Below are 19,781 nucleotides of genomic sequence, written 5' to 3' on the forward strand. Positions count from 1 at the left end.
CAGATTATAGTTTCTGAAGATGTTGGTGCAGTTTCTGTTTAATTACAAATAAAACAATATTAATACGTTCAGATAATCTGATTTTTACTATGATGTAGGAGCCATAGTTTTTTCACTATATCAGTAAAGATGATCAAGTTTTTTTGAGCAGCATATTTAACTTAAATAGCAGCTGATTTAAAAAAAAAAAAAAAAAAGCATTATGGTTCTGACTGATCTGTGTTTCTGGCGTCAGACATTAACCTCCACCTTCATCTTCTTTTCCCATCCACTGGCCTCACGTCACTGACTTTCACCCCTAGCGTGTATACGCTGTGATTGGTCCTTCTCTTCTGTTCTCAGACGTCTGATGATCGGTCTCTTGTCCAGGGTCCTTGTCCTTTCAAAGACGTATACAGCTGTTGCACGGAATGTCAAAGACCAGACTAGTTTTTTTCCTCTCCTGTCACTGCACATTCAGAGAGTGCCTGTGATTCTACAGCGTGTCATATCCAGCTGTTCCAATCCAGCCTGTCAACATCACTGAATCATTCCAACCAGAAACGCTTAACAGGAATCTTTCCTTTAATAATAAAATAAATGTTTGACCCTTCGTGAGGACACAACTATTGATGTGTCAGTGGCTGCTCCCTGGACTCCATCCCAAATCATTGACAAATCCCAGTTAACGCCTCAACCCACCGAACCACAGGAAGCCTCTGCTCCTTCCCTCTGGAGTCGCTTTGGCTCTGCTCCTTCAGCAAACATGTCTCAACACAAGTCCCACTGCGTCCACAAGCTCAGCCAGCTGGTTTCCGGCTCATATCTTTTTAACCGTGTTTCATAGCATCCTTTGCATTCTCTCGTCTCTTATTCGGTGGAAAAAATGTGAAGAGCTGCAGCGAGCGGCGTTTGGGCTGGGAGTAATTGCAGGCCTGCGTGCTGCTCAGCCGGCAGCGCAGTGACTGCCATGAAACCACAACTGACGTCAGCGGACGAGCACGACCGTGACTGTGTGTGCTTGTGTTGGAAGAGTGGTCTGAATGTAATCTTGACGTCTTTGGGACTCCCCAAATGATGATCAGCTCGGGGACAGACCGACGCTCCACATAGAAGCTTTGTTTGAGGCATTTTCTTGTAGCTTTAGACAAAAGTAACATTCATTGGACTGAACTAAGTTTAAATAAATGCAGCCCCCTCAGGCAAAGGCTTCACATCGACTTCACGGCTCCACGCACACAGCACGTTGCCAGGTTGGGAAATTGTTGTTACAGATACACACACATACTGTTACTGTTTTAAAGTAACTGAAAAAAAAAAAAGTAAGGCACATTATTATTTCTGGATTGAGATGTCAAGTATAGTTGTTTACTTAAGTTAGTTTTAGTGGTTGAATGTTATGCTTGATTAATTCCCGACTTCGCAGAGAAGAAGCCTAGTGAGCCGGCTCAAATATTTTCATGTTTTAATGACAGGTATATATAATATACTGTATCAACGGTGAAAAAAAACGGTGTAGTGTGTTTGTGTCGGCGTACATTTATGGATCTAGAGCTATTTAAAGGTTCAGTGTGTAAGAATTGGTCCAACGGTGAAACCGCAGACTCCACGTGTGCCAAGGAACGATGGTGGCCTCACGTACTGTTTTGAAGTGTTATTTATTCATTTTTTAAAGGTTAAGATCACTCTCATGTAAGATACTGCGAACTGTTATTCGTCTTTTGTATTCTAAATTTTAGATTTACAACACCAAACGCACTCTCTGGCATGATGACAGCCTCTGTAAAAGGCCCTTCCCTAAACACATAAAAGGCTGTTTATAAGGCTATGAAAATGATTATACACTTATGCAAACATATCCAAGGGTAGTGTATTTATTTCTTCTAATAAACCCTTCTCAATTTTACACATTGAACCTCTGTCTCTGTAAAACCCCCTGTTATTACCTGGTGTCGTGTGTGTTTAAATATCATGTACGGGTTATGCAGCTCGGTCTCCTACGCTACGAAATCCACGGCATCTGCTCGTAGAGAAAACAAAGTCATTACAACACTTTTTCCAGATGTGTAATTTCTAAGCAGACCTCACTGCATGAAACCCCTCATCAATTTGAACACACAGATTCCTGTGTCACCAAACTTAAAGCAACAAGCTCGACTAAACCACAGCAACTCGGTGGCGACACAAGCACTGAATGGCACAACATGACACGGAGGGAGAAAAAGGTGTTTTTGATGAGGATCAGTCCAATTGTCAGGTCAGGTGAGGTCAGGGCCACCATTCTAGTGTTTCATCCACTGCCTTATTATTCTATTCAACAATAATGTGACTATTTGTTTAATTAAGATCCTAAAAACCGATTCAAAGAAAACATTGTTGTTTCCATCTTGTCCTTATCCCACTTATCAGGGATCTGATTGGCTGCTCCTGGGTTGCCCTCTCCTAATTAAAGGAGGAAGTGGCACACTCGTGCCTCACCTCTGGATTTAATCACTGAAAGGCGCCAATTAGTGCCATATGAACATGATTAGAACAACACACAGCATGGCCTGTTGCTGTGCAAAGACAGGAGTGTGTGCATGAATGTGTGTGTGTGTGTGTCCTAAACCAGCCTGTCCAGTTGTGCATTAGTGTGATGTAAGGTGGTTCGATTTTCAGGTCGATGCTGGAGCCAAATCTAGATCTCTACTGCTGGGGCAGTAATCATACACCGAGTGTGTGTGTGGTTCTGGTGGTTCTGGCCCAGTGTGTTATCTCCGCTAACCAGTTTCTAATGATGTTAATGCTGATCAGCCACTTTATGGATTTGTCCCCGGCTGGACGGACAGAGCTCTAACCACTGCACATAGACTCCAGGATCGATACCCTTCCAGAGGGTGAATCAACCTTTGAGGCACCGTGGACTCCAAACATTTAACCTCTTCAGTGCTGCACCAGAAATTTGACAAGTTTTCTATAAGAAATTTGGAGAACATGGATACGAACATAGTTAAAGAATAAGAAAAACAGATCAAATAAAATTACCTTTTTAAAAGTTTAAAGTGTACAGCACAGATTCTAGTCCATAAGTGTTCCATTTCAAAGAGCTAAAGAACCCCTCTGGTGCAACCAATACAGAAGCCCCTCTTACCCACCTGTACATTCATTTATAAACATAGAATACTCTAGGAATGCACAATATTATTGCCGCGGTATCGGCAGATTTTGGCTTTAAAATGTATTATCGGCAGACACGCCAAGATCTGCAGATATGACTACAACAGAAAGCTTTAACAGCTACCTACATGACTTCTATGCTGGTGCCATCTACAACTATAGTGTTTTTATGTTTATTTTTTGCTTGGTGAATGTATATCTGCTGTGACATCCATCAATCCATCCGTTATCTACCGCTTTATCCTTCACATGAGGGTCGCGGGGGGAGCTGTGCCAATCTCAGCTGACACAGGGCGATAGGAGGGGTCACACCCTGGACATATCGCCAGTCCCCTCACAGAGACACATATAGAGACAAACAACCATCCACTTTCACACTCAGACCTACAGTCAATTTAGAGCGTTTTTGGACTGTGGGAGGAAACCAGAGAATGATGTTAATTTCACTACAGAATAGACTAAATGTCCTCTGTACACAGGCAAAAACGTATATGTATCGTATCTGTTATTGGCCCAAATGCCGTCCCTAGGATATACATAACATCGTTGAAATTGAAAGGACCAGTCCGATATTATGGTCACTTTGCTTCATGGTTTGTCGCATCTGCAGGTCATTCATACATCCAAGAACAATGAGCAACTGACTATTAAAATTATCGTTCACCAGACAATAAGTTACTGGTTTTCTAACAAGAGACTTGTGATGTGATCACACCTCACATGGCGTCCATCAACATGTGGACAGGTTTCAGTTTCATTGCTCCATTACACGTTTAGTATTCACCCATCTTTGAAGCTGTGCCATCAGCTCGGTCTGAAATACACACCTGTAATGTACCGTGATATTTTGCACTGTTGTGTCCACAGACACTCAGACATATCAGCACCTTCCAAATGACTCAAAAACAGGAAGTGTCACACACAAGCACATGTGTGATTGTGTGTGACGCTTCCTCACAGAGACACTCACAGGGTAAAAACGTCTGCCCTGTTGTAACAGGTAGAAATGTTTTTTCAGATATTTGCAATCCAAAAGCAAAGTGACAGTTCTGTTTCCTTCAAAATAAAAGCTCCCCAAGTTCTCTCTGTTGTTCTGTAGCTGCAGCACATGAATCAGAAGAGGTAATAAGATGATTACTGTGATCTGTGTAACCAGAATGTATCTTAACTTGAAGGGAAAGTGAACCTGGCAGTTAAGAGTTAAGGCTTTAGCCCAGACTCTATCACAACATAATATGTCATCATCATTTGCATATTATGCAAATGATGATGGAGCCAGTGTTAAAACACTGTATGCTATATTAAGTTGATCAACAGAATAGTTTATATATAATATTAAGTGGTTTCTTGCTAGTCAAACAATAACATTATAGTATCAAGGTGTCAACGTGCATGCTCTAAGATTAAAATTATAGATTTACTCTGTCGCTGTCGTTTATTTTAGTCCTCATTCCATAAAATCCAAGATCCAAATTTCAACTTTTCCTTCAGTCTCCAGTATGCAACAGTGTTCATGTACCCGTCGCAGACAGATGCGCTCAGATACTTGGCGTCAGGGCCTGTTAGCTTTTGTCCCTTCGCCTTCTTTCTTCTTCTTCTTCTTTCTCTGTCGAGCTCTGCTGCTTTCAAAGGCAGCCGTCCTTCCTCTTGCCTGTAGGTCAGAGGTCACGCAGAAAAATAATAAACACACCAGCTGACTTGACTCTGTGCAACCTTCTCCTCCCCTTGGCTATATTTAGAGGGACATGAGCTGCTCTGAGATCAGATGTTGATGTTGGATGCAGAGTTGGCTGTTTGGACAGGGATCCACAGTGGCCGGTCAGGTGAAGGGAAACAGCAACTGTTTCCTCGGGGGAGGCGTGGTTTTCAGCTCAAGTGCTGTATGTTTCCCCAAACCTTTTTCTCAATGAGGAATCCACTTTTTAATAGATGACAATTGACGATATAAGCTGTGACTCTGGCAAATGTGTGACTATTTTACTGCCATGTCTGTATATTAACAATCTGATTTTCCATGAGATACTGTATGTTTTCTGGATGAATCACAACTAAATCATATTCATGTTATTTTAAACGCATTCACATAAAACTCAGGCTGGAAAACCTGTGCAGTTTAAACAGTTTAAATATTTCAAAGGCTTTTTTTTTTTTACAATGATATGAAAATGCAGTAGCTTAAACTTCAGTTGTACGCCAGTGCAGCATAGAACAAGCAGCCTCTTTCTTCTTCTGCAGCCTTGCTCTACATTTATCTCTTGAAACTCAATCTCTTTCTGTTGTAGAGATTGTCACCATTATCTGTATAAACACCGTGACTTGGAGCGGTTCTGAGATACAGAGCGGTGTCATTGGAAGAGGGTTACGGCAGGTTCAAACCTGCCGAGTGACCTGGGCCTTTGTCTTTTATCTGTGGAGTTTTGGCATGTTCTCATCGTGTGTTTGGGTTTCCACCCGCAGTCCAAAGACATGCAGGTTAGTTTGATAGGAGATGGGAGGAGATAAATGGATCATAGGTGTGAACGTGAATTAAACTCTGAAAGTTTGCCAGCCCACGTGTGGTCTGGCACCCTGTGTCACCTCATGCCCACTGTCAGCTGTGATCATAGACCATATCTAAAAGCTGGATCTGGTCTTTTATATTGGCAGGTGAAGGTAACCAGAATATAAGAATTTACTGAAAAGCTCCCAGGGCCCGGTTTCTCAATTTTGGATAATGGATTGGATCAAATAGAATATTTAGAATATTAGAAGGTTTTTTAGTGATGCATGCAATGATAAAACAGAATAACAAAGCAATGGCAATGACATCACTGTTTTTTGAAATCCAAAACAAATCCAAATCAGAAATAGTGTCTAACTATTGCCCCTTGTTGCACGTCCTGTTTGTGCTTGGTAGCGATGGTTATGTTGCATGCTCTCTGTGGTTCCGCTCTCAGGTAGTTAAGGCCAAAGCGCCTCTTAAGAACTCCATTTAAACGCTTAATTGCATTGCTATTCTACTTGTTGCTCTTTACATATCTATTGTTCTACATAGTTGATTTCCTATACTATTTGAGCTTATCCAGATTTGGTGATCCTGAAAAGTTTGATCCAATCCGATGTTGCTTTGAAAAACCAGCTCAAAAGTAAGATGGATTACGTGATCGTGGATAGAAAAAAAAAAAAGGTTTACCAAATCCGGATCAATTTTATCCGGATTAAACCTTTTGAAAAACCAGGCCCAGGAGGCAACTCAGCTGGTTCCAAAAAGATCTTCATTTGAATGGAAGCCTATGGGAAAATGCTTAAACTAGAGAACGTGATGGAATTGGTCTATTTGGGTGGCTTCTTATCTCAGGATGGAAGCTGCACAGCTGATGTCAACATAAGAACTGGCCTATCCTGTACATTATCCAGGAAACGGATAACTACCAAAAAAATGTATGAAACACTGGTCAGTGGCAGTTGCTGGTCTTTGAAACGGGGTAAGCTCATTTCAGACCCAATTATTTAAACATAAATTCTGCAAATCAACAACTAGAACAAGGAAACGCGCTTATTATGTAAAATTGAAACACCATAATAGTGTTTTTATTTACATTGTTCATGTTCAAATGAACATTATCTATATCACTGAGCAAATAACACACAACGAGCAGCTATGTGTCTCCAGACTTCCCTCACAAAAACACACAGGACTGAGGCAGAAAAGGCTCCGCTGTACTGTATGTTTCTGCAAAGCTGTCAATCAAAAACTGGCTCCGCCTTTCAGACAGTTCCTCCAATCATCATGCAAAAGCCCAGTGTCCGTGAACGCCCACATTGACTCCTAGAGAAGCTGAGCTTCCCTGCACGATCCGTCATCCGTGATAAATAGCTGATTCTGAACAAACTAGTGACACGTTGTAGTCGCGTTCTAGCGCACGTTTAAGATTGAAATGTAAATACAGCACAGCACGTATTTGATGGCATGTTAGACGAAGCTGAGCTTCCTTTGTCGTCTTGGAGCAATCATCACTGGGTCATACCACTCCTGAATGTTGGACCTTGAGAAAGCAAAGACAGAGAGTGAATGAACAGATTTGCACTGCAATATAACTGGAACAAGATTCAGAGGAAGACGATGAAAGCGCTGGACCGATGACATCATTGAAGACACTGTGACACCTGGATCTACAGCAGAGAATTCTTACTACAGACAGAACTGGATGGAGACATTTGGTGACGTCGTCGTCAGCGAAGAGCTGATGGAAGAGAAAAGAAGAAGAGAAGAGAGACGGGGAAAATAAACTGACTTGTCACTTGATTTACAATGATGATCTCATGGATGACGTGTGATGGAGATGTGGTGCCGAGAAACAGCATTTAGTTTTCAGATCAGTAAACTAGCACTAAAAACTTTTAAATCATAATAATGTTCGTTTTTTAGAGGTAAACAAGTCATTAACATTGATCTTTGGGGTTATTTATTCTTCTTTTCACCTCAAATCTAATCAAAATATCAAAGCTATTTTTTTTTACAAGCTTTCCATAAAAAAAAAACCCTGTGGATGAATTCCACACAGTGTAGACATGGGGGTCCTTAACTGGCCGTCTGGACTTTTTTATTTTAAACACAAAGCAGATTTTCTCTCTCTGTGTCTCGCTTGTCTCTGTATTTGCACATCTGCGTTTGCATGAATATATTTCCTGCTCGTTCCTCTCTCTCTCTCTGCTGCCAAACAACTCCTCATCATCAGAAAGTCAGAAAGACATGTACGCACTCATGCAGACACTCTCTGGGATTGTGAGCAGTCTTGTATAAAGTACCTTAAAGGGATACTTGAGTAAAAGTACAAGTATCTTTACAGAAAATGACTTTTGGCAGAAGTTGAAGTCACTTTTTTTTATAATATTACTTAATCAGAAGTCTTAAAGTATATGACATGTACTGTACATTTACTGGATTGAGCTGTGGTGGCTCAGTGGTAGGGTTGTCTTTCAATTGGAAGCCTGTGGGTTCAATTCCTGTCTCTCTTAGTCTATGTGTCCTTGAGCAAGACACTTAAACCCATGTTGAAGTATACGTGAAAGGGTATGAAAGATGTGTGAATGGCAAAACTCTATAGTTAGAGGAAATGTAGTGGAGTAAAATTAAAGTTGCTAGAAATACAAATATGAACAGATACGTGAATTGTGTACTCGAGTACAGTAACAAAGTATTTGTACTTCATTACATCACATAGGACATTCACTGACACAGTGCATTCCCTCACCTTATTCTACCCTTAAGCCGACAACCAAGTCTTACTCCTCAAACGGCCCCTTTGAGGCCGTGAAGATGGGCCAAGTCGTCCTCACAGCGATGGTTCCAGGCAAAGAAAAACGTGTCCGCTCGACCATAGAGAGATGTGTATGCACGGCCACGCACACACGTAGAAAACCTCACACAGTGACGGTGAAAGGAAAAGCTCTGCTTTGCAGGGTGAGACGGGGAGAGGAAGGGGGTTGTTGTTTTTTTGGGAGCTTTCAGATCAAATGTACAATAGACTTGAGGTGCAAAGCAAACAAACCCTCTTCACTCCCTGAATTCTCTCACTCACACAAACGCACACACACACACACACACACACACACACACACACACACACACACACATACAGTGACGTTTCAGCTGCATTATGCTGTTTTTGTTCTCATTTCAGAGAAGTCATTTGTATATTTAAGCTCCCCACTCTTGCTTTTTATTAATGGTTTACACACACACACACACACACACACACACACACTAGCCTCCTCTCCTCCTCACTTCTCGCCTCCTTCCTGGTGTGATGTTTGAGGCCCCTCGGCCAATTCCCACGCTACAAGGAAAAAAACAGGAGGGGGCATGTGTGTGTGTGTGTGTGTGTGTGTGTGTGTGTGCATTGACTTTTAACCCTGGGCCCTGTGTCATCGCCAATCAAAAAAAACATCTGGCCTTGATAGTTGTTTTCTGTATCAGTGTCAGTCTCACTTACATAATCAAAAGTTCCTTTAAATCCCTCGGCCCCGTTTCCCAGCACAGAACACTCACACACACATGCACGAACAGCAGCGAGAAGTCGCCTGTGTTCAGTTAAACTGGAAGAGTTTATTGTTGTGAGAAGCGTTTTTTTATCAGCCATGATAGAAAAAAGACTGGTGTCCAAGTTACGTTAACAGTGGTTTTGATTTGTTTGACCAACGGTTCAAAACCGTTCATTTTCATTTAAGATAAAGCAACTGAGAAGGTAACAAAAAAAAAGTAGGTTTGGCCCTTTTGTTTGAAATGACCTTAACAACTAATAACGTATTAAATTAGTTGGTCATTCATTTTCCTGTCAGTTGATAAATTGCGTTATTTGGCCAATTCTCTTTAAACTGTTTTCCTATTTCTGTCTAATCACTTATCTTCCAGAGAGGACTTGGTGCCCAAACACTTAGACTGAGTCATGGCGTAATGGAAAACTTTGTTAATCACCTCTTTTAAATTACAGTTTGCTCTGTGTCTGTGTGTGGGTTCTTTTTTTTATTTTTTTTCCTCATCTTCAGCATGGTTTTGAGGCACAAACTAAACATCCTGCGAACAAAAGCGGAGGTTAGGATGTGGGTGTTAGGGGATGTGTGTGAGAAAAGTTTAGTAAAACAGTTAAAGAGAGAAAAGGGAGCTGTCACTTACGTCAGAGAAGCGGAGAACAATGCCGGAGGCAGGAGGCAAACCAAGGTCAACTTGTTGTGTTTGCGCCCGCGACTGAATAAGATGTCTGTCTGTTAGAAAGGGATAATGTCTGTCTTAGTCCGCCAACAGTATAATGGTCGCTATCACAAAGAATGAGCTAAAGTAAATTAACAGTTTGTTAAGTTGTTTAAAAAAAAAAAAAAAAAAAGTCCGGTCCTTGCACAGTTTGCACTTTATGTCAGAAATTCATACACGTTGACTTTGGTGGAAAATCCACATTTTTAAAATTGGCACACATGGACATTAACATTAGTTTCTCCTATGGATTTTTCAACCCACATTTATTATTAACATTTCTTATTCTTATTTTATTATGATTTAGTATTTACTCTTATTTGTATTACTTCTTTTAAATGTGTGTAATGTATGCACCTTATCAAACATTTCATTGCTCCATGTCCATGTGTACAATGACAATAAATAATCTAATCTAATCTATATTAAAGAGTAACACCAGTTTGTTTTATAATAATTGGCAACCTGTACTTGATTAACCTTCCTGATATCAGTTTTTCTTTTTTATAGTATAGTACCAATGTAAACAGTTAGTTGTTTTACACTTGAACAATAACTGTTTTTTTTTTTAAAGTTTGTTGTTTTGTTTGGATATGTGAAATTAATAAAAATATATTCAGCAGATATTAACATTTATATTAACGTTATTTAGGACTGCACATGAAGATGTGTGTACCAGTGACCATCAGGGAAACTCAGTGCAGCTCATATCATGAGCAGATCCACCTTCAGACAAGAGAATCCATCTCTCTCTCTCTCATCATAACAAACTCTATGGCCGCTCACTTGTTGTCAGAGGTGTGGCTGAAGTTTAAAGCATAAATCCAGGTTAACTTATGCTGTTTTTGTCTATTTTTTTCCTGTATCTACCTCATAAGGACACAGACTCTTACCAAGTCACACAATAACATGTTGAATAGCAGTTTCTCCTTATGTTATGTAGTCACACACACACAGACGCACACACACAGAGCCACTCTCCACTGTGTTGTGGGACTGCAGTACCACCGTGTCCTCAGTAGTGGGAGCTGTCTCCCTGTCAGAAGCCTGTTGTGTTTTCATTCCCATTCATAAAGGAGTGAAGCAAGGAGCAACAAGATGGAGTGAACTGCACCTGCTTAAAACTGTCATTGAGAGATTGTGGAAAGTAAAAAATGTGGCGAGTCTGTTATGAACAGTAATAACCCACTAAAACGTTCTCGTAATCCGTGACGACACAGTCACATGAATTGACTGTTTATTGATCTGATAATGATCTGATTTTAATATCAGTATAGTCCAGGCAGTCTTAACCAGCGATGATGTAATAGAGACACATAGGCCATAGAGTTGCATATTGATGATTGTATTCTTTTAAAACTGGTTACGCTTCCTTGTGAACCAGGGCAAAGATGGGTTTCTTATTCATTGAGTGTCTCAGGGATTCACGCTAATTCATTTTTACTCCTTTACTGTAAAGCTTTTTATTATTTAAGGCTGTGTATACTAAATATTGCTACATAGTACTGACCCAGAATAAAAGATAAAAAATAATTAGCTTACATGGACGCTCATCCATGTCAGCTCTGTCATAAGTCTCCTAGTTCCCCTTCTTTCCTGGCAGGAATATCTATTTTTAGCTTCTGACGTCACTGGTCTCCTCTGATGGAGCCTCGTCACAGCCGACTACACTGAGCTGGGGGTGGGTGAGGTGGTGGGGGTTTGTCATTGCTGAGGTAAGCCCCGCTGTAGCTCCGCCTCTCTCACACTCTGCACGGTCACACCAATCAGGTGCGAGATGCGGAACCACATCACTGTGCTGGATACAGCCTTCCTCATCTCCTCCTCCTCCTCCTCCTCGAGCTGTCTCCCTCTCAGCTCCTGTGAATTGGGTCTGTTTCATTCAGCATCGATTGCATAATAGTCATGTCTCATTTATCAGGCAGTGCTATTGCTGGAACACCGGAGACAGGCCGAGCTATAAATAGACACAGAGGCCACCTTGCGTTGCCGGTGCTGTGTTTTCTGTTGTTGTTGTTGTGGGAGGTTTACAGTGTATGAAGTGTAATTTCATTCATGAAATATCCACGTTTTATGAAATAATTTAGAAGACTCTAATAGCAGAATATAGAATAAAGAAGAAGTGAATAAAGTCCTCATTGTGACCACGCTCTCTGACCGGCAGAGTCATAGTGTCCTTGTGCAAACCAAAGCCACAGCTTCACCCAGGGAATGTGGCACTGCAGATCATTTGTGAATCATTTTCTGGACGATAAGCTCTAAAGCGCTGCAAACCTTGTATGAGTGTGTCTTTCTCTTTCTCTATTTTGGCTCTTTGCTCTTTTGCGGTTAAAAAATAAATAAATAAATATATATACAAAAAAATATTGGTTCAAAGAAAATGTTGGGTTTCTAAGGGAATTTAGTGAATGAATGTTGCCGATTCTGAACCCTGCAATTCAGAGGCTGCAGTCTGACCTCATGGCTGGACGGATTTCAATGGGATTAAATCAGGACTGAGTCCAACTGTGATTCAGTCTGAGTGAATCCAGCGGGACAATAGAGAGAATTTTTGATTTTATTTTGACTATACGAATGAAATCAATTTCCATCCATCCATTATCTACCACTTTATCCTCCACCAGAGGGTCACGGGGGGTGCTGTGCCTATCTCAGCAGACATTGGGCGATAGGCGGGGTACACCCTGGACAGTTCGCCAGTCCATCGCAGGGCCACATATAGACAAACAACCATTCACTCACATTCTCACACCTATGGTCAATTTAAAACACTAAATCTTAATAATGATGTGAACATACAGAAGTTGATCATAGGGTTGCTTTTTTTTTCTATCTGTTATGGAGAAGTAGAGAATAGCGGTGGTGGAGTGTGAGGGTTAAGAACCTCGACTGATGTAACATGTATGAAGTCAGTGATGCCGTCACACAGATGTAGTGAAGGAGTGAGTGTGTTGTATTTGTGTGTCCCTGGTGGAGCTGATTCACACCTTGTTGTCCTACTTCCAGGTTGATTATTTACTCAGTTTGGAGACTATTATAATTATCATTACCAGTAGTATTATTGTCATTATTATTATGCTATAATTAAAATTGGTATTGGTGTACTTTTTTTTATCAACAATTTTGGCATTGTATATTATAAGCGTACCATAACTGATTCAGAACTGTCTCAACCTATAACCTGACAGCTGTATATTTGCTCCTGGTCTTTCTCTTCTGTCTCTACCTCACATCCCTCTTGTCCTTTCTGTCCCCCATTTATCCTTTTACCCCAACCTGTCTAGGCAGACGCTGCACATCTTTGAGTCAGGTTCTGTCAGAGATTGAGTTTTTTCCCTCCAATGATGTCTAGTGTTTGCTCAGTGTGTGAATTGTTGGGTTTCTCTTCTCTATAATATTGTAAAGGTTTTTGCCTTTTATGTTGTCATATACAAATCAAATTTAATTGAACGGAAACAGAATTTGCATTCGTAGGTTTCCTTTTTTTAGACCACAATAGTGGATTAAATAAAACAAAACAAACAAAAAAAGCAGTTGTATTGATGTATTTCTTCTTTGTCTCCCTGTAGTTTTGACGTGGAGAATGGCCTGTCAGTGGGTCGCAGTCCACTGGACTCTCAGACCAGTCCGGGTTCTGGTCTGGTACTTCAGGCCAACTTCCCCCACAGTCAGCGGCGTGAGTCTTTTCTCTACCGCTCGGACTCGGACTTCGACCTTTCGCCCAAAACCATGTCGCGCAACTCATCCACTGCCAGCGACCTGTGAGTATTTCAGAAATCCTCCTGTTTTTTGTCTTGACACAAATAAACCCACTCGCCTTTAGACTCATGCATCCGTGTTGATTTGCTTCTTTGTACAAAAGGGCCACTGCTGGTCCAGTAGAGACCACCACCGACTGTGTGATAACAGCAAGCTGATGCAAGACATGAAATGAACCTGTTCTGTGTAGCTATTTTTGTCATTTTATTGCAGGTTCCTGTTTACACTGTAAATCTGTGACTGGCTTTAAAGAGGCTTTTGAGTTCCATTTGTCCGCGCAAACAGCGGGGAAATCAAATTTCATCAGGTTGTCCACAGAAGCTGAACTGCAATCCGAAATTCAGAACTTGTGTTTATACGACTAAAGATTTCTCTGTGCAGCTGACAGTCTATTTGAAGCCACAGTGTAAACGGAGCCACCAATCGCTGTTGCTCCTTTGTTTTGAAGGGAGGAGGGATTGAAGAATTGGGAAGTCAATTGGCTGCCTCGGTGAGAGAAAGTGTGAAGACTGCTGTGAATTTTCTGTCCACCTCTTTACATCGTGTTCCACCTTCTTCCACACCCAAACCCCTCCTTACTCCTGAACACAACCTTGGGAACGTGTCTTGGACGTTCAACTTCAAAAGGCATCACTATCAAAGATTTATCCTTAAAAAGTCCCAGCAAGCATTTGACTGACGATGATCTGGCATCACACACGTTTTTGACGTAAACCCATGGTTACTGAGCTGAGACATTTAGAGAAAAAGTGCAGTAACATTGTCGTATCTGTAGTAATTCATAGTTAAAATGTTTGCTGGACACGGGGACGTACAGTCAAGACTGACTCTTTCCTTCTCACTGGCAGCATGGGTTTCCCCTGGAGTCTGAATGGTTATGAGGTGCATGCTGTGCCCTGGAATCTTCCAAAGAGTTGTGTCTCTGCAACAGTTGGCTCCCTCCACACCATGATGCATGAACACTGCTACTTCCCTGGGCTGCGTACACTTACCGTTATATCCATATACACGTATATCTTGGAGGCATTCTGCAAAACTATCTAATGCTAACAAATACTATGTGCTGCAAATTTAGTCATTTATTTAAATGTAATAATAAATGTTTCACCCAATGCAGATTTTTAAAGATTGGGTTAGTTAAACCTCATGGGATGCAAAAATAGATGACTCCTTCCTCCCATGGCATTCACCAGTTTAAGTTTCACTTCTTAATTAGCTTTCTTCTTTTCCTCTGGACTTCATTTATATTGAAATCTATTTGCAGCAGTGGATCTATGGCTGTGCCCCATTGAGGTTTAACTCTAAACTCCATCCTTGCCTCCAAGAAATGGTTGTATAACAAAAACAAAAACTCTCCTCTTCTTTTCGTTTACTTACTTTTACTTTGAAAACCAACCATGATGAGCGTTGTCTCTCTGCAGTCCTCAAAGATACCAGAGACAACAAACCCTAATGGTTGTCATTATTGGTGGTACAGTGGTATTCTCTGTAAGACGCTCTGTCACAGTTTGTTTGTTTGTTTGTTTGTTTTTTTCACTATATTTTGCCTGTGTTTGTGCGTTTGTAGACATGGAGAAGACATGATCGTGACTCCATTTGCACAGGTCAGTGGCATTTACACGTGTAATTCAAGAGCCTTGATATAATGTTGTATTTAATGAAATATAACGTAGTGGTTTGTAGCAAGCAAGAAGGTGCAATACACAATTTGCAAGCTTTTCTCAACGTATAGAACCACTCCCTCCAGGATGTCATCACCGTCACCACTGGGTCATTTTTAAGGATTTTCTGTCTATTATTTGTGTTCAAAATACCATAGGCCATAGACTTCAATGACAATTTTTTTTTTGTGTAGTTGTCAAAATATAGTAGAGAACCAGACCTGTCTCATGCGATGTCACTTGCTATTATCTGTGTCGTCCTTCCACTTCAGCATCGATCACTTGTTACCAGGGACATATTTGCCGTGCTCCCATTGAAATGAATTCTGTCTGACTGTCTGAAGTGTGCGTCTGTCCGCGCTATTCACGTGGCCTTTCACTGTCCCTTACTCACCGGTTTAAAAAAAAAGATGGTTCATTTCTCACAGAAAACACCCACACACTCACTGTCTGTACTGAACAGCTTGTTCTGAGTCTGTATTTGTCACTAATGTCAGCCCATTAATAAAATCCACTCTTATAATGTATTTCCAAGTAATATAAAACATTTGGATATAGTTTGATACTCAATTTTTTCTTTTTTTTTTTAACCTTTACTGAGTATTTCCAGCAGTCTATTAAAAGTAGGGTCAGACAAAGGGTCATGACTGTTATAAGACATTTAAATGTCATAGTTTCAATTGTGTCATTTAAAAAAAGGACAACATCCTTAGATATTCAAATGTTCACGTAAGGACAGATAAAATGTGTTCAATGTGTCTCTGCTCAAAGCACGTTTTCAAAACGAGTTTGACACACTGTGTTTCTTTCTTGGTTTCTAGGTTCTCGCCAGTCTGCGAACAGTCCGAAGTAACTTTGCCGCGTTGACACATCTGCAAGATCGCGTGGGAAGCAAGTAAGCGCACGGAAATCACAGGAGGTGACTAACGGGTCGTTTCCTCGTTGGTTTTCTAACACCTGACCCGTTTCCCCCGTTACAGGCGGCCGTCGAGCAGCAACCAACCGTCCATGTGTAAGCCGTGTCTCGCAGGTTAGTGTTAACGTTGGCGTATGATGATGTGACACTCTGGGATTAAAACACAGGAATCAATGATGTCAACAGTCTGTGTCTGTTTCTTGAAGATTAATTGATATTTAGAGATGTCTGTCCACAATATTCTAATATAACCTTGCTGGATTACTCCCTAGTGTAGCTGTGAGTGAGTTACATATACGCTTACGTACTAGCATATGACCTGTGTTCGTGTGTGACCCCTGACCTTTCAGAGGAACCTTACCAGAAGCTTGCGATGGAGACACTGGAAGAGCTGGACTGGTGTTTGGACCAGCTGGAGACGCTGCAGACGAGACACTCTGTCAGCGAGATGGCGTCCAATAAGGTGAGAAGGACTCCTGCTTTTTCTCAATAAGTCTGAAAACTTGTCTACAGACATAATCGCTGTGTGTGAGTGGCTCTTTTTCGTAAATGATATAAAGGTTTTCAGCCCTTTTGATTTGCTATAATGCCAGAGAGCTTACCGGACCTTGTTCTGCCATCAACTGATATTGTCGTTAAAGCCTGATTCACCTGTACTTAAAACTTTGTGGGACCTTTTACCGATGGGGCAAATCACATAAGCAATACATCTCCAAATGTTCAAATCCAGTATTGCAGTGGTCATGTATTACACAGACAAGAACATCTACATAACTGTAATTTACATTTACACTCATGTCAAAGAGTAATTTAGAGTACGTACATGTTTCTAATCTGTAGTGAATGAGTAGAGATCACTTTATTGGCCTCTCACATCATGGATATGCAGATGACGTCCAACTTTATGTGTCTGCCAGAGGACACTTACTGTCTTGACAATTTGACAGCTTTACATGGATAAATAAGTATCGCCTTAAACCTAACCTCTTTTAAACTGAACTCATAATCATTCCAAGGCAGTGTCAACATCATAATCTAATGGTCACATTAGAAAGCTTGGTCTTCTCTGAGCACGGTGCATCTGTGTCCTGTGTCTGCCTCGTAAATAAAATGTTGAATTTGGGGATTATGAAAATTGGACGCTCTAAATTGACCGTAGGTGAGTGTGAGAGTGGATGGTTGTTTGTCTCTATGTGTGGTCCTGTGATGGACCGGCGTCCTGTCCAGGGTGTACCCTGCCTTTCGCCCTATGTCACCTGGGATTGGCACCAGCGACCCCAGGACCCTCATGTCATGTCGACAAAGCATCTTCTGGATCTGCCCGCATCGACTTGAACTCGTAGGAACTCGTAGGAACTGTTGGACTCTGAAAGTCGTTGCCCCTGCACCAAAGCGATCTTCTTTGTGGTTTCTTCGCTGGTGAAACAAGCTACCAAACGCTGTCAGTACAAGGACATCGCTCTTTCTTTAAGAGCAGCTCTTCCTTATAGCTCTTCTCAGAGAAACTCCTGTCCTAACCCCTCTAACCCCCTAAGACTAGTATTCGCTTTGCACTATTGCAGTATTTGTACAACTGAATAGGCTCAACATGCAGTAATTAATGAATCACTTGTAATTCTCTTTTGCTAAACATTTTAAACATTAAATATGAATGTCCATTGAAACATTTCTGACGTGGGTATGAGAGGAAGACCCCGCTTGTGGGTACATATGATGTGACGATGGCCACGAGGATTCATGAATGGCATACGTATACCTCTGAAAGAATTAATCAGCATCACCTCCTCGCTCGCTTCACTCCTTCCTGCTTCTCTGCACCGTCTGGTTGCTACACTCAAACCTCCTCCATCCCTCCGTCAGCCAATCGTACGCCTCTCCTCCACCCAGCCCCTGAAGCCAGACAAATCTGATTGGACACTGAGGGGGCAACAGCGTCTGTGGCGGCGGAGGAGGGGGGGGGGGGTTTCTCACAGCCTCTCCCTCCCCGTCTCCCTCTTCATGTTTCTCATTGACAGAGTGTGATAGTAGTAGGACGAGCGTCTGCAGTCACACCCCGTCTTCCCTCTGATGGCTGACCACATTCCCAGCCTCACCCTGCCCCACCCCTTCCTCCTGATTCTCCCACCCCCCCCGACCACCTTCAGGATGACACATGGGACTGTGGGAACTTCATTTCAAAGTGACCTTCTTTCTGATTCAAGCTGAACATGGAGCAGAGCTGCAGAAGTGTAGCCTGTCGCTGAGCCAGCAAAGTGTCTGCGTGACGTTTTTCGGGGGGGGATTTTACCGACGTCCAACATCAACATGCGGAGGTTAACATGCCTGCGTCGTTGCTCTGGGTTTGTCTGTGCTGGAGACTCAGACAGGTGAGCGAGCGACATGGAGTGCCGTTGGTGCTTCCTTGTTTACACTGGGATCTATTGATTGGCAGCGCAGTCTCTGTCGGTGGAATGCTGAGTGAGTCTGTCTGTTGGATCTGACTCAGGAGTCAGGACCGGGTCTGCAACACAACGGGTGAATGTTGAAAATTGTATTTTGTGTGCGTGTGTGTGTGTTTGTGTCAAAGCATGGAAGCAGATTCTTAAAAAAACTGCCTCTGTTTATAGAAGCAGGGATATGTTGGATGTCTTTTGCATGCATGTGTGTGTGCTGAGGTATTACTCGTTATTGTGGGGACCTAAATCTGTTTAATACTACTTAGTATTGTCTTTCTTATGGTTGACAAAAGTAGTCATCCACAAGTTAAAATCATTCAATTTCAAGGGGAACACATTGTTTTAGTATAAGAGCATGGTTAGGTTTAGGTTCAAGTTTAGGAACTGGCAAGTAGTTGGTAGTTATGGTTTGGGATCTGGTAAAATCATCAGGAAATTCATGTATTGTAATATTAAGTTTGAATTCTTTGAGAAAAGTGTGTGTGTGTGTGTGTGTGTGTGTGTGTGTGTGTGTGTGTGTGTGTGTGTGAGAGAGAGAGAGAGAGAGAGAGAGAGAGATTGTGAAATAACAGAATGTTCAGTTGTTGTGGTAAGAAGCTATAATCACAATTTAGGTTGTAGCTCCACCTCCTTTTATGTCATTATGTTGTGTGTGTGTGTGTGTGTGTGTGTGTGTGTGTGTGTGTGTGTGTGTGTGTGTGTGTGTGTGTGTGTGTGTGTGTGTGTGTGTGTGTGTGTGTGCGCGGACCCACTGCAGCATCACTCTTCCTAACAGATCCCCCTCCCCACGCCCTCAGCTTCCACATGCCAAGGCTGTTACATAATCAGCGTAATCAAGCTGCTGCAATAAAAGTCAGAAGGGGAAACACTGACCAGGCTTTTGTGTTTTGTTTGTTAGATTTTATTTTATTATACTTTTCTATGGTTTGTGCCTGTGTGTGTGTGTGTGTGTAATTCATTCTGGCGTTGTGTACATTTCTTGAAGCAACACATAGGCGTTAGAGAGTACGTTCCCCTTTATTTGAGGAAAACAAATGTGTAGGGCAGCCCATGGCCAAGTGGAAAGAGAACTTGGCTTGTAACCAGAGGGTGGCCAGTTTGAATCCCTGCCAGGTCAAGGGCAGACCTCTGTGCAACGTACACCA

General features: G+C 41.8%; 1 protein-coding gene across 1 annotated transcript in view; it reads left to right on the plus strand.

The window, feature by feature from the left end:
- The window catches only part of LOC310925684 (3',5'-cyclic-AMP phosphodiesterase 4C-like), a 55,600-nt gene that overhangs the window by 20,951 nt on the left and 14,868 nt on the right, over window positions 1–19,781 (plus strand). The window contains exons 2-6 of the mRNA XM_083887687.1: window positions 13,435–13,626; window positions 15,192–15,228; window positions 16,107–16,180; window positions 16,266–16,315; window positions 16,552–16,664. Of these exons, the coding sequence (XP_083743813.1) occupies window positions 13,435–13,626; window positions 15,192–15,228; window positions 16,107–16,180; window positions 16,266–16,315; window positions 16,552–16,664 (466 nt within the window). The remainder of the gene's footprint in view (window positions 1–13,434; window positions 13,627–15,191; window positions 15,229–16,106; window positions 16,181–16,265; window positions 16,316–16,551; window positions 16,665–19,781) is intronic.

Source organism: Microchirus variegatus, assembly GCF_963457635.1.
Source record: "Microchirus variegatus genome assembly, chromosome: 4".
Taxonomy (NCBI): domain Eukaryota; kingdom Metazoa; phylum Chordata; class Actinopteri; order Pleuronectiformes; family Soleidae; genus Microchirus; species Microchirus variegatus.